Below are 13,900 nucleotides of genomic sequence, written 5' to 3' on the forward strand. Positions count from 1 at the left end.
GCCTGAAGATGAGCTGGGAATTGGAGCATTTGGCAAATTGAGTGGATTTAGGTACTCAAGAGGAATAACTGCCCTTCGCCTTGGGGTGTGAACAGTGCCTGGGATTGTGTTGTCTCTAAATAACTAGTCCTGAGTTGGGGCATCTAGGCACAGAGAGGCACCTGAGCAGAATGCAGGCCCCACCATTCCAGGATGCAACCAGCATCCCGAGGTTATTCAGTAAAGAGATCAGAAGGGTTGGCCTCTCTGACAGACCCAGGGTGGCCTTGTGAGATTTTATAGGCTTCAAGATGGAAAGGGACCTTGAAAGGAGGTCTGGATCATTTCTCTGACCCCGATGCATGATGGCCCTGCTTTTAAAGGCTTCTCCAGGGAGTGTTTCCCCACATAATATTTTCTTTGTGACTTCTAATAATTATTCCCTAGAAGCTATCCTCTGTATCTAACCTATAGTCCATATCTTTTCAGTCTACCAAAGGCAGAATGCTGGAGAGTGAGCTTTATAAACTGGAAAGACCAGGCTGAGCTAGGAGATTTTAGTTCCTTTGACCTGTGCCAGGGGAACATCGAGTTTCCCAATCTTCAAAGCATCTCATTGCTTCTCTGTTCTCTCTCCAGGTCATGGAGTGAGAGGTTCAAGGAAGTTGATCATTAACTTAGTGACTAATTGACTTTTTATTGCAGTTTCACTTTCCAGTAGACACTACCTTATTTATAGAGGCATGTATGGCCGTTACTATGCTCTGAAGTTAAGGTAGAATGAGAAGGACATTCTATACTTTTCTACTATGAAAATAGAAATTGAAACGACGTGATCATTGTGCCATTGAGATACCAGATGCCACGTTTCAGCATCGAGTCTTATTCTATGTTTTGACCGTACTCTGGCCCAAGGATTCTGGTTTAAATATTCTCAACATTGATTTTACAAGAGAAATTCAATTTTCTTGAGTATATAAATTTCTTTGTGACACTTTAATGTTGTGAACTATAAATTGATTCATTGTGTTTATTTTAAAAAGTATTCTCTGTTGATGGAAGGAATCACTACAAATACAATTCCATTGTAAAGGAAAAGTTACCCGATCTTCCTGACTGTGGCTTTCTGAGGTCTGTCATTTTAGATGTTTCTCTGAGCGGCCCGAGCCCCTCATTCATTTCTGGGCCTCCAGCATTACAGTAATTATGCTAGATGGCAGAGGAATTGTTACCAGATAATACCTTAGAAATGGGAAAATTACAAGCTAATTTCAGGCCATCTCAAATTAATGAGAATGTTCTTTGTGGAGTGCTACCAATGTAAACCATTAGAAAATGACAAGTGGGAGATATTTAAATCCTCTGTGGAGCTTAGCACAGCTCTGCCAGCACACCCAATTGCTATTATCTGGCCAATTGCTGGGGTGGCTCTTTTATCTCCCACCTAGGTTTTATTAATTGAATTTCCTCTGGGGCTTCGCTGTCATCAGCAGCCTCTCTCAGGGTGGAGGATCAGGGAAGGCAGTAAGGTTCTAAGGGACATAGCTCAGTCTTTACGACTGTCATCTGGGCTGGAAGGGCCCCAATTCAAGGCAGTGACTGGCAGATACAATGCTCCTCCTGCTTGGTCTGGAGTGCATAGAGGTGGCCTCCTTCATCCCAGCATACACTTGACATCTTTGATCTTGTTTTTTCAACCTAGAATTATTTCTCACACATGGGCATGGCCAAAGACCATGCTTTAATGTGGTTTGTCTCCAAGCAGTTGACTCCTTCAATCTCTAAATGATTTCCCACTCCTCCATGTTTTATACCTTGCTGAGGGAGGTGAGCACCAGGGAAGGAGAAGCCTGATACATTCTGGGCACCGGCCCGGCCCCTTTGGGTGTCTGATGCCTGTATCTGTGGTGGTCCCTCTGCACAGGTGCTATCTCCCCACCACCACCACCACCACCCTCAGCCCCCACCAGGGCCAGCTGCAACATTTCTCTCTAGGATGGTACTGAGGGAGTATGCTCATACTGAGGGAGCTTGCACGACACTTTGTGTGACACTGAGAAAATTTAGTTGTCTGTACTGAAGAACAGAAAGGGTAGAGACATGGAGTGGGCTGAATGGAGCCTGTGTCCATTGCTGTTACCTTGTTGGTATTACTACTGGCCCTTTCGCATTCACCATGAGCTCAAATACTTCCTTCTAGGACATCATCCTCCATATTCACAGCCCTTCCACCTCATCTGTTTTTCCTTTTTCATGAAACTTTTCCTCCTTTCTGAATTAAGACTGTGGTCTCAGAAATCAGACTGTCTAGGTTCACACACTGCCTCTCTGCCTACCGACTCTCTGGCCTTGGATGGCACAGCTTACTCAGTCTCCCTGCCCATCAGTTTCTTCGGCCACAGGATGGGGTTTATAATAGACCCTAACTCTTGGCTGCTGGGGACATTGCTGAGAACTCGTGGAGCGCTTGGGCTTAGTGTTCTGCGGGCTCTCATTAGCAGGGCCACTGCCGCCCACTTGGTGCATTGGGCAGTGTAGAATGAGAAGAGGTGTGTATATGTGAATGAGGAGTGTGTGTGAATGAGAAGAAGTGGCAAATGTCTATCTCTTCTGCATAGGCTTCTGCCCTTCTCACCCCTCAGCCTGATGCTGCTGTGGAGCACCTAAGGTGAGCCGCATGCATTTGTAGCTAAAGCTGCCAACATGTGTACAATCTTGCCAGCATGGTGAGTGTGACCGCATCAGTCCTGTTGCCTGGGTCTTATCTGCACATCCAGTTGATCATTTGAGGCCCTCTCATCCCCATCTTCCTTCTTGTCCAGAACCTTTCCATTCATTGGCCACCAGCAGCATGTGTCGGGCCCTGACTGGATCCTTCTGGCTTCTTACTGCAGTAAGAACTACCTCGCTCACTTTCCTGCCTCCAGGCTTGCACACCCTCCCTGGGCTCACAGTTGTTCTCCTGCCGGTCTCTAAGATGCACATCAGGTTGTCAGTTCTTAATTCGACATCCTTCAGAATCTCTCTGCTGCCACCTGGTAAATTCCAGACCCCTTAGTGTAGCCGGCATGGCCTGCAGGGAGGACCCCTGCCTCCGCCAACTATGCTGTGTATCATGACCCCCATCCTCCCCTCTACTGGTTCCACCTTTCCCTGCCCAAAGATTGGACCATATTGCAAACATTGGAGTTAAGCAATGAATGATCAGGTTGATATTCTAAAATACAAAAAGCTCAAGTAAGTCCATTTTTAAAGTTAAAATCCAACAAAACTGACCAAGCATCAGACAGTTCACGATGTACAATGACTAGTACAGTCAGAAAGAAAAATGTTGAACCATAGTAATGATAAAAAAAATTCAAATTCAGACTTTTTATGCTCCAAGGAACCAAAGACTTTAAAAAGCTAACGTTACACAGTTGACCGAAGAGCTGTGATATACTACTATTCCCAGACTCCCAGTGAAGAGGGGCAGGGCGAGATGGGGAGAACACTGGAGGTTGACCCGAATGGAGAATGGGGACATTTTCCAGGTGATGAAAATGTCCTCCATCTGTGTTTGCATATTCACAGAACATCTTGATCTAAAAATTCTCTATCAAAAATGTATCACTCCATCAACAGATGTTGAGAAAAAATTTTTAAGGAAAATGCATGAAAATATATACTTAAAATTGGTGTATTTTACTGTGTGTAAAGGCTAACTCAATAAAGATTAAAACAAAATATTGTTGGCCAGTATTAGAAGAGCAAGACATTTTCATACATTGTGAAGTGGAGGTGGGGTCATAACATACATTAGTTCCACCTTTCCAGGGGTTAATTTGCTTCTACCTTTTAAGAAAAGTGGTACTGTTTGACATGGTAATTTCTCTAGGATAGCATCCTAAGGAAAGAATTATGAATTCAAAGAATTTGTCACAAAACTGATAGCAGCTAACAACTGAGAAAAGAACCAAAATGTCCTCAATGGGGTGGCTAAATGGTGATGCATCTCTATGGGGGCCACTGCCAGCTCATGGGCACCTGTGTGAATTGAGAAAAGGTGTCCCCTCTGGATGGAACACACCCCTCTGGGGCTTGCGAGGGGGCTGACTGAATTCCAGCACCACCCGTCCCCTCACCTGAGCACCATTGCAATTTCCGTGTCTAAACCACGGCCCTGATCTTATATGGTGGTTGATGAGGCAGATGTTAAAACTGATGCCTTCATAACAGTGGTGTTGGGAAGTGTTTTCAATGGAAAGTTAAATGATGATAATAGAAGGTAAGCCCAGGTGTGGTGGCTCATGGCTGTAGTCCCAGCACTGTGGGAGGCTGAGATGCGTGGACCACTTGAGCCCAGGAGTTCGAGACCAGCTTGGACAACATGGTGAAACCTTGTCTCTACAAAAAAATAGAAAATTAGCTCAGCATGTTGGCATGTTCCTGTAGTCCCAGGTACTTGGCAGGCTGAGATGGGAGGATCCCTTCAGCCTGGGAGGCAGAGGTTGCAGTGAGCCAAGATTGCGCCTCTGCACTCCGGCCTGGGTGACAGAGTGAGATCCTAACTCAAGAAAAAATAAAAAAAAAAAGAGTAAAACATTACATAGTTCTGATTGTTTTCAAAAATGCAAAATTCCTAAAAGGAAACCCACCAAGATATAACTGATGGTCAATATGAATGATGGAATCATTGCTGACGACTTTCTTTTTTCTTTTTTAAACTTTCTTTTCCAAAATTTTCCTGCTGTCATTACTTTTTCTAGTTTTGAAAATACGTATGTTCTTTAATTAGGCTTTGTGTAGTGCTAACATCTGCAACAGTGCTCTCTCTGAACACAAGATGAGACAATGGGGATTCTGTGGTGGCGTCGGGGGAGACCTGGGTGAGAACAGCTTTGTTGAAGTCCCAGTGATTCCTTTGGTGAAAGGAGATGTCTCTTCTCTTCTCTTTCTATTCTGTAGGTTTGAGACATTTGAGGTAAACAGCTTTGAGCAGTTCTGTATCAACTATGCAAATGAAAAGCTCCAGCAGCAGTTCAACTCGGTAGGCTTGGTTTCCAGACCTGGGGGTACCAGGACTGGGGAGACTCCCCTGGGAGGGACAGCCAGGCCACTTCTCTTCCTCTGAGGTGGGTGGGCCCTGGCTGTGTTCTGGTTTCCTGGTGGTGCCTCCAGCTTTCGGAAGGGGCTGTCCACTGCTCAGGAGGGAGAACTGAAGGAGGCAACTGCGCTGAGAGGGGAAATGATCCTCTCTTTGGCTATAACTCCCATTCCTCTGAGCCTGGGTTTCTTAGGGTATTTAAGCAACAGCAAGCCAGACATGGGGCTTCCTTTGATTGATTGGGAATACAGCAACTCAGGTGATTGTTAACGTGCCCCCAGGAAGTGTCCACCCAGGAATGAGGAATCACCTCACTGTGCTTTGCCTTTCTGCAGTCATGACTATGACTTAGCGTCCAAACCTTATCTGGCAGTTCTCTGCTGTCCTCGAGAACCCAGAACTCGCTGAGCCCCGGGGGGAGGTGAATGTTAAGGTGTGCCTGCCTGCAGTTCACTCGTGCGACCTTTTTACTTGCCATAGCATGTGTTCAAACTGGAGCAAGAAGAATACATGAAGGAACAGATCCCTTGGACCCTGATTGATTTTTATGATAACCAACCTTGTATCGACCTCATCGAAGCCAAGCTGGGTATCTTGGACCTATTGGATGAAGAATGTAAGGTAAAACTGATGATGCAAATTAGTTCAATTCTAGGGTAGGGATGTGGTACGAGGGAATCACATAAGATCTCAAAGGTGGAATTTCATCTGTGATCAGCTGGCCTTCAGTGTACTGGAAGAAGCATTGGCAGGCTGCATACTAGAAGCGTGTACTATTCTGCATGCTAGAAGGCAGCACATTTAACATGACTGGCAGGTGTTGCTACACTGGTAAATGTGTGCCTCTCTTGGGGGAGCCTGGGTGGCATGGGTTGGCATGATATGATGGTGGTTTGGACTTGATGTCCCAGGTAGACTAGGTGCCTAATGGGCATCCCACTAGATGCCCACTAGATGCCTAATGGGCATCCCTAGAGAGTGAAGACTCAAGTCTGGGATCACTATTGCCGCATCAGATGACTTGTGATAGAGCTGCATGGCATGGTGGCAGGTGAAATTCATAGATTTCCCCATCTGGTTTCTGATGGGCTGTACCTGGTGAGACAGGGTGAGTGCTGACTTGTCAGCCTGGAGACTGCCTGGCAGCACTGGGAGGGTAAGGTTTAGAGGATCTGGGTTTTATCAGTTACTTGACTTCTTTGGCCTCTGCTTTCCTGCTCAATGATAGGGGTTGCATCTAATCTCCAAAATCTCTCCCAGTTGAGTGGTTGATTGCTAACAGGGGTAAATATATACCGCTTCCTCCAGGGATGGAAACTGTAATCAACAGGTGTAAAAGCCACATGATTCTTGCTGTTGCAAGGGAAAGAACCCACTTGCCTTTACTTTCTGCTCTCCCACATCTTGCCTGTAAAGGGTTAGGTGTGGCTTGATGGTTTGGTAGGAGGGTGTTTCCTTCCAGAAGGGCTCTCCTAGTTTCATTGCCTTTGAAAATGAAAGGGAAACAATAGAACAGAAGACAGAGAAAAATATACCAGTTCTACAGCTTTTGTATTTTTTTTTAACCTCCTGAAGGTTTTTCGCATTTCACTAGAGATATGGGCTTCATCCTCAGAGTTAGTATCCAAGCAGAGATAATCTCTCAGTGTAGCAAAGTGTTTGTCCAGGCTTGCTCAACCAGACAGGTAGCAGTAAATGTAAAACAATTGTCCCTAGATTGAGTAGCATGGGCTGAATGGCTGAAGTCACAGCCTAGGCCATCCTGCTGTTCATGACTCACTTTTATTTTTTTGGTTTCAGCATCCACTACCACCACTGCCCTTCCCAAACTTAGCCAAGGTCATGCTCCTTTTCCCCAGTCTCTTTTGAGATTCCCATCAGTAACTGTCTCCTCCAGCTCCACACCCCCGAAGCTAAAGTCAGCACCATGTCCTGTGTCCAACCCAGGCCTCTGGGATGCTAAGCTGGTGAGGCTCCCTGGGGCCAGTGCTCAAGGAGGACCCTGGCTTTTCACTCTCCCCCCAGGTGGTGAAGGTGAAGGTCATACACAGTTCTCAGGGTACATGGAGTAGGCAGTTTGTCCTACACAGGTCTGTGGAAAGCCTGGGTTTCCTGCAAATCAGGCTGGTGGGGGCTAGACGTGTCAAGACACTGGGTGGTACTGTGGATGTGGCATGTGTAAACTCACACTGGTGGCCAAGGAGATGAGGTGAACACCACATTAAGGAATAAGACAAAAGTCCACAATGTGGAGACTTTTTGTAACAGGTTTAATTGCTCTGGGAATTCAGGATGATTTAGCATAGTCTGATAGAGCATCAGTAACAGGTGGATTTTAAACCAACAGTTGTTACGACATTTGTCAAAACTCACTGAACTGTATGCTTCAGTGAAAGGGTGCGTTTTACTGCATGGAAATTATTCTGCAATGAACCTGACTTTAAAACATAGTGGCTCTGAGCCTGAGCAGATTAGGGAATCCCCCTGGAGTTGCAGTGGCTGGGAAACTTGGTGCCCCCTGGGGAAGGATCGTGTTGGGCTGTGGAAGCAGCCTCAGACACGTCCTTTCCTCCCTTTCTCTCAGACACTTTGCAGGGTGAGAGCGAATAATGACATTGCACTGTGAACAGTTGGGTTCTGTGACCCCATGTCGACAAGACACAAAGTCAAATGAAGGATTGGACTCATGGTGCAGAAGCAGCCCATGGGAAAATCAGTTTTCTTGGGGAAGATGTGCAGTGGCAGACAGGGTAGCGAGCTGGGTTTTAAATGAGAGGTGTGGAGATGGGGTGGCTGTGGGTTTAAAGGGGGAGCGTGCCGGGAGCACTCCCCAGGGCCTGTGACTGGTGCCACAGCTGCAGAGGAGAGTGCAGACTGGACCAGGGTATTTATTAAACCACCTGAAGTGGAAAATCCCCTTTGCAGACAGGCCTCAAACAAGCCACAGACTGCAATTGTTCCTCCTTTATTCAAGTCCACTCCTCCAAGAAGGTGTTTGATTGTCAAAAATGTAAATTTCCAGGCTGCTCTTAACAAGACTCCAAGGATGCCCAGTGGCGGGTGGGAAGTAGGTGTGCACCAGCCTCTGCTGCCTTCTAAGCCCTATTTGGGTTGGCACTTCCTGCTATCCTCTTCCCATTCATCAGTCCACTTTCTCTCAGAGGAACAGGCAACCTTGAACCCTGGAAGCAATTCTAGTGAGAGAAGCCTAGGTGCTGTCTCAGGTTGGAGGTGTTGGAGCAATCAATGGCAGGCCGGAGTGGGGCAACAGGCTCTGCCCTGTGCCCTGTGATGAGGATTGTTTCCTGGAAGAAAGGAAATCACTCAGGACTGTGGAGTGAAATCAGTTCACTCAGTGGGGATGCCAGTGCCCCCTACCCCCCGTTTTCTCACCTGGCCCAGGCTGCTGTCAGGAGTGTTTACTCTGTATTCAGATCACGGGATTGTTGTTTCTTAAGAAGTGGCCCCAAAGGTTTCCTTGTCTAGCACTTTCGTGTAGAGGTGTGACTCCTGTGATGGAGGGAGGTGAAGTGGCCTTGCTATGTTTATGTATTCATTCACACGAGAAACCACATGTTCACGGAATACTGCAATGAGGCCCTGCCCTTCAGACGTCAGCACTTCTTGAGAGGGTCAGGCAAGCACTGAAGTGTCATCTTCGATGACGAAGAACCAGAAACGCTGTGGAGGAAATGACAGAAGGAAGAGTGTCGTGGGGAGAGCATTCCCAAGCACAGTCAGATGAGGGGGGCATTCCAGGTGAAGGGCTTGTCACACTACACTTGGAGAACTTGAAGTGATCTGATTTGTCTGGAACTCCTGGTGGGGACAGGTAAGGTTGGCAAGTAGGGACCATGGGAGAATGAGAAGCCATGTCCACCCTGAGCACGTATTTGGGCTTCATCCTGAAGGCTCTGGGCATCAACCCACAGGGGCGAAGCAGAGGAAAGGGGGTCAGATGTGAATGATCAGATCAGCAGGTCTCCCAGACTGTGTGCAAGCTGAGGTGGGGACAGCCTAGAGGAGGCAGCACCATGAAGCCATGTGGTAGGCCAGGCGGGAGGGAACAGGGCTTCCAGGAGCTTAGCAGGGAGAGGGCTAAGCTCCCTTGAGTCCCTTGAGTGGAGCACTTCCTTCCAACGGAGTTGTTGGGACAGAAGTCTAATTTCAGTAATATGAGGAGAGCGGGAGGTGAGGCAGTGGAGACGGCGAGTTTGAACTCTCGGAGGCTTGGCTGTGAAGAGGAAGCGGCGGCGAGAGAGGGGCATGGGCATGGGTGGACTGTGGCCCCCCAGGAGGCAGGGGTGGGTGGATGGAAGGCCAGCCAGGAGAGAGGCCTTTCTTCCATGAGAAGGACAGAAAGGTGGGATGGCTGTGGGCGAAGATGAGTTTCTGCATGTTAGAGCAGGAATTTGGGATTTCCTGCTTGACAGCCTCTATTTCCCCATGAAGGAGCTGAGGCATCTGCTGAGAGGCAGCAGGGTCAGAAACTTGAAGAGAATGGAGGAAGGTAGGAATGGCTAACTAGTAAACAGAAAGAGAAATTGCAGAGTGTGTTTTGCTGAGGTTAAAGACCATAAATTGAGTTTTAGGAGTTGTTGAGATCAACTTCTTGCTTAGATCTAGGAACAGTGTCTTAATCCATAGAAGTGATTCTCCGAGTGAAATTTTATTTTTTGGCTGCAGTACTTGTGTAAAAGTATCATGGCAGGGCTTGATTAAAGGAAGATGAGTTGATGTGTGGTCTTATCCAGCCACCCAGGTATGCGTAAGGAGAGAATGGGTAGTTGGATTCATCTAGACTTAATGTTTTGCTGAGCGTGCAGAGGGCTATTTTGTAAAGGTGAAAAATAAAGGCCTGGAAGCGGCACTGGGGGTGGCTGGCAGGTGAGGAGGAAGGAGCTGCCTCCATTCCAGAGAGCAGTGAGGACTGCAGAGTCCTGGTGGGCCCAGCTGGGTTTCTGCGGTGGCAAAGAGGGAAGGGGCCAGAGCATACTCCTTAAAGAGCCTGGGGATCCGGAGGTACTTGTGGTACAATGATTTGAGAGGTCAGCAGGGGTACAAGGCTTGAAGTATGGAATGGAAGGAGACAGTGAGTGACCAGGAAGGTTGGTGCCAGTGGCTCAGGAAGACAGGGATGAGAAAAGAAGCAGACATAGAATAACTGGCCTTGGGGTCTGGTTATTTTGTTTGTTGGTTGGTTTGGTTTTGTTTTGTTTTGAGACAGTGTCTTGTTCTGTCACCCAGGCTGGAGTACAGTGGTGTCATCACAGTTCTCACTGTAGCCCTGACCTACTGGGCTCAAGTGATCCTCCTGCCTTAGTCTCCCCAGTAGCTGGGGCTATAGGCAAGTGCTACCATGCCTGGCTAATTTTTAAGTTTTTTGTAGAGATGAGGTTTCTCTGTGTTGTTGCCCAGGCTGGTCTTAAACTTGTTGGGCTCAAGCCATCCTCCCACCTTGGCCTCCCAAAGTGCTGGGATTACAGGTGTGAGCCATTGTGCCTGGTTGGCCTTGGGGTCCTTAAAAGTCAGCTCCTATCAGCAGCTCTGTTGGGGGCAGGCTTTGGCCTCAGAAGCTGTCCCAGGCCAGCGAGGGCAACATCTGTGATAGAGAGTACAGTTTCTGTCTAGAGTCCCACAGGGAACACTGAGAGGGACTTAGGGAGCCCAGAACTTGCACTCCCCCACTGCCATGCCTGCTTTTTTTTTTTTTTTTTTTTTTTTTCTATTTTGTTTTACTAGCAAGGAGTGGAATCAGGTCTAATGTATTTTTAATACCTTTAATCAGATATAATTGACATACCATACAATTCACCCATTTAAAGTATACAATTTGGTGGTTTTTAGTATGTTCACAAAGTTGTGCATCCGTTACCAACCATGGTCAATTTTAGAACATTTTCATCACCCCCTAAAAAAGCCTTTAGCAGCTACTCCCCATTGCCCCCCTCCAGCCCCAGGCAACCACTAATGTACTTTCTTTCTGTATGGATTTGCCTATTCAGGGCATTTAATACAGATGGGACCTTTACTTTTTGATGTGATCAGTGGTCAGTACCATAAGGTCAGAGGGATTTAGGCCTCTGAGGAACAGAACCTATCTGGATGAGGAACAAGCTGTAGTCCCGGCTCCTGGCTCAGTGCTCTCTCTGCATTGCTTTGAGAAGAGCAGAAAGAAGTTCGTATAAGCTGTATGTGGATTTCCTTTATAAACGATTCCGTTCAGCTGCATATTATGGAGCTACCGATATCCATGACCCAGAAGCTACCAAAATATAAGATTTTTTTTCTTTCTTCTGTGGCTGTTTAAAATCTACTTCTATGGAAAGATTTTTGGAGATAAGCACCTTCTACCTTGTTCTGCTTTTGTGGCGCCCTTTAAAACTCTGTTGTCAGGCAAGAAGAGTTAACTTGTTCTGCTTGGAACCCCAGCTCTGCTATTTAATGGCAAAAGCCACAATTACTTTTGCACCAACCTAATACTTCCGCATTATGTGACCTTGGCAAGTTACTTAACCTCTCTGTCTCCATTTCCTCATCTCTGAAATGCTTACAAACATAGCAGCTAGCTGACATGATTGTTTGAGGGTTAAATGAATTGATAGATCTAAAATGTGTAGAAAATGGCCTGGCAAACAGTAAGCACTGTGGGCACTAGCTGTATCATCTGAGACTCTTGATCATGGTTAATTCCTGCTGGCCCTTATTTTTAGTTGGAGATGGAGTGGGCAGCAAAAGGAGAGACTCATCCTTGTCAGAAAATATGGTTACACTTGACCTTGGTTGTTCGTTTCCTCTGCTTATCAATTCACGCCAATCTGAATTACTGAATATGTAGGATTATGGAGTCTTCTCACAGAAGTCCAATTTCATCTCCAAGGCCAGATGATTTTGTTCCTAGCCAATTTTACGTGTTTGCCTGTGTGGGGCTTCCCACCATGGTCTGTCTGCCTCAGTTTTGCCAGTCCTTCTAGGTCCCTCTTGTGCCCATCCTCTGGCCCACCCAGTCCTGACGTCCGTGCTGGGAAGACCCCTCCTTCCTTCACACGCGGTGGTTCTAAACACAGAATGCTTGGAGACAAATATAAAGCAGTATATATAGAAAGTGCTGAATTAAATATATTTTATTGTCTGCCCAGTACAATTAATAGCCTCCTTCAAGATAGTTTTCTTTTCTTGAACTTCCTTTGGTGCTTAGCACTGAATATTCAATATTAGTTATGCCAAAATGAATCTTGAGCAAAATCAGTTTGCTTACAAAGGATTTAAGAAATTGGTTCCCAAGTATGTAAGCATTTTCTTTATGGTGCGGATTTTATTAGTTTATCATAAAAATCTCTGTAAATGGCTAGTGCAAGGGTCACCTTCAACCCTTCCTGATCCAAATATGCAATCTCAACCAAAGAAGGGCAGATCAATTAGTGACCCGTCACTGAGGACTGGACTGTTTCTGGTCAGTAGGTGTATGCAGCGATGACCAGGGATGACAAGAGGGAGCACCTTCCTGTTGGAAGAGTTGCTGTCATCCTTGACAATTTGAGTGGTAGTTACAGTGACTCTGTTATATTTTCAATGAAGCAAGATGCTTTTTATGTTTAAAGCCATCCATAAATATATTGAAAGGGGCCGTCTTTCAGAATTCTTAACACAGTGGAACCTCTAAGTCTGACTTTAGACAGTGGGAGATGCAGAGATTAGCACCATGTAGATCACTCACTAGGTACTTAGCTCCCACTGCATGGCCAGAGCCCAGTTCTAAGTTCTTTCAGGGACACATAAGCAACGTAAGGCACAACCAGTCCTTGAACACAACAAACTTACAGTTTGTAGTTACGAAACCCAAAACTCAGGGGTGCACAATATGCTAGGGCACGTGTAAGAGCTTGACTGCGAGGAATTCCAAAGAAGGGAGAAGCGAGATCAACAGTGGTCAGGAAAGGAAAGACTTGAGCCAGACCTGGACGATGGTATTTAGGTGAATTTAGGGAGGGAAGGTAGGCTTTCCTGTGGCAGGAGTTCACCTGGGTGAGTGGGTAAGCTTGGCACTGCAGGTGGATGTGTTTGTGATGCTGATGTCACAGCCCCGGTTGCAGGGAAGTACCTTCAGGTGGTCCTGCAGGCTGTGACTCTGCTCCTGTGACCTTGGCTTTCACCCTTATCCTCCCTAGCACTTGCAGTGTCTGCCAACCAGCAGGCTCAGCTGCTCCCACAGGTCCCACGGGAGCCAACCCACAGGGGATGAGGGTACACCGTGGCAGGATCCTGAACATGTATGGTTGAATTGTTCTTCGCACCATCCAGTTACGGTCCCAGTTCAAGGGCTGAATCAACCTTCATAGAGCTGGCCTACTGATCCTATCCCTCTGCTGCAACCCAGGGCTTCCTTCTTCCTCCTCACAAAGCACTCTGCCCTGTCTTGTGGTTCTACAGGTCCCCAAAGGAACTGACCAGAACTGGGCTCAGAAGCTCTACGACCGGCACTCCAGCAGCCAGCACTTCCAGAAGCCCCGCATGTCCAACACAGCCTTCATCATCGTCCACTTTGCAGACAAGGTGGCTCTCCTCTCCGTTGGCTTGGGTATTCCCTTGGCCCCTCTCTAAGTAGACTTACTGGGCTCTAGACCTAGAGAGAAGGCTGTCCCTTCTGAATGCAAATGGCCTGAAGCCTCAGCTAGGTTCCCCTTCCATCCTCTTTTACCCACCCCTCTACTTCTAGGGGATACCAAGCTTACCACAAGGCATAACTTCACAGGGGGCACTATAGTTGCCCATTTATATATATATATATATATATATATATATATATATATATATATATATATACGCATACATACA

At 46.8% G+C, this 13,900-nt stretch overlaps 1 protein-coding gene across 1 annotated transcript in view; it reads left to right on the top strand.

Moving 5' to 3' along the window:
• MYO5B (myosin VB) overlaps nt 1-13,900 on the top strand; it is a 390,702-nt gene that overhangs the window by 236,538 nt on the left and 140,264 nt on the right. Inside the window, exons 11-13 of the mRNA XM_023207571.2 lie at nt 4,927-5,008; nt 5,546-5,686; nt 13,496-13,618. Coding sequence (XP_023063339.1) covers nt 4,927-5,008; nt 5,546-5,686; nt 13,496-13,618 — 346 coding nt within the window. The remainder of the gene's footprint in view (nt 1-4,926; nt 5,009-5,545; nt 5,687-13,495; nt 13,619-13,900) is intronic.

Source organism: Piliocolobus tephrosceles, chromosome 18 (genome assembly GCF_002776525.5).
Source record: "Piliocolobus tephrosceles isolate RC106 chromosome 18, ASM277652v3, whole genome shotgun sequence".
Lineage (NCBI taxonomy): Eukaryota > Metazoa > Chordata > Mammalia > Primates > Cercopithecidae > Piliocolobus > Piliocolobus tephrosceles.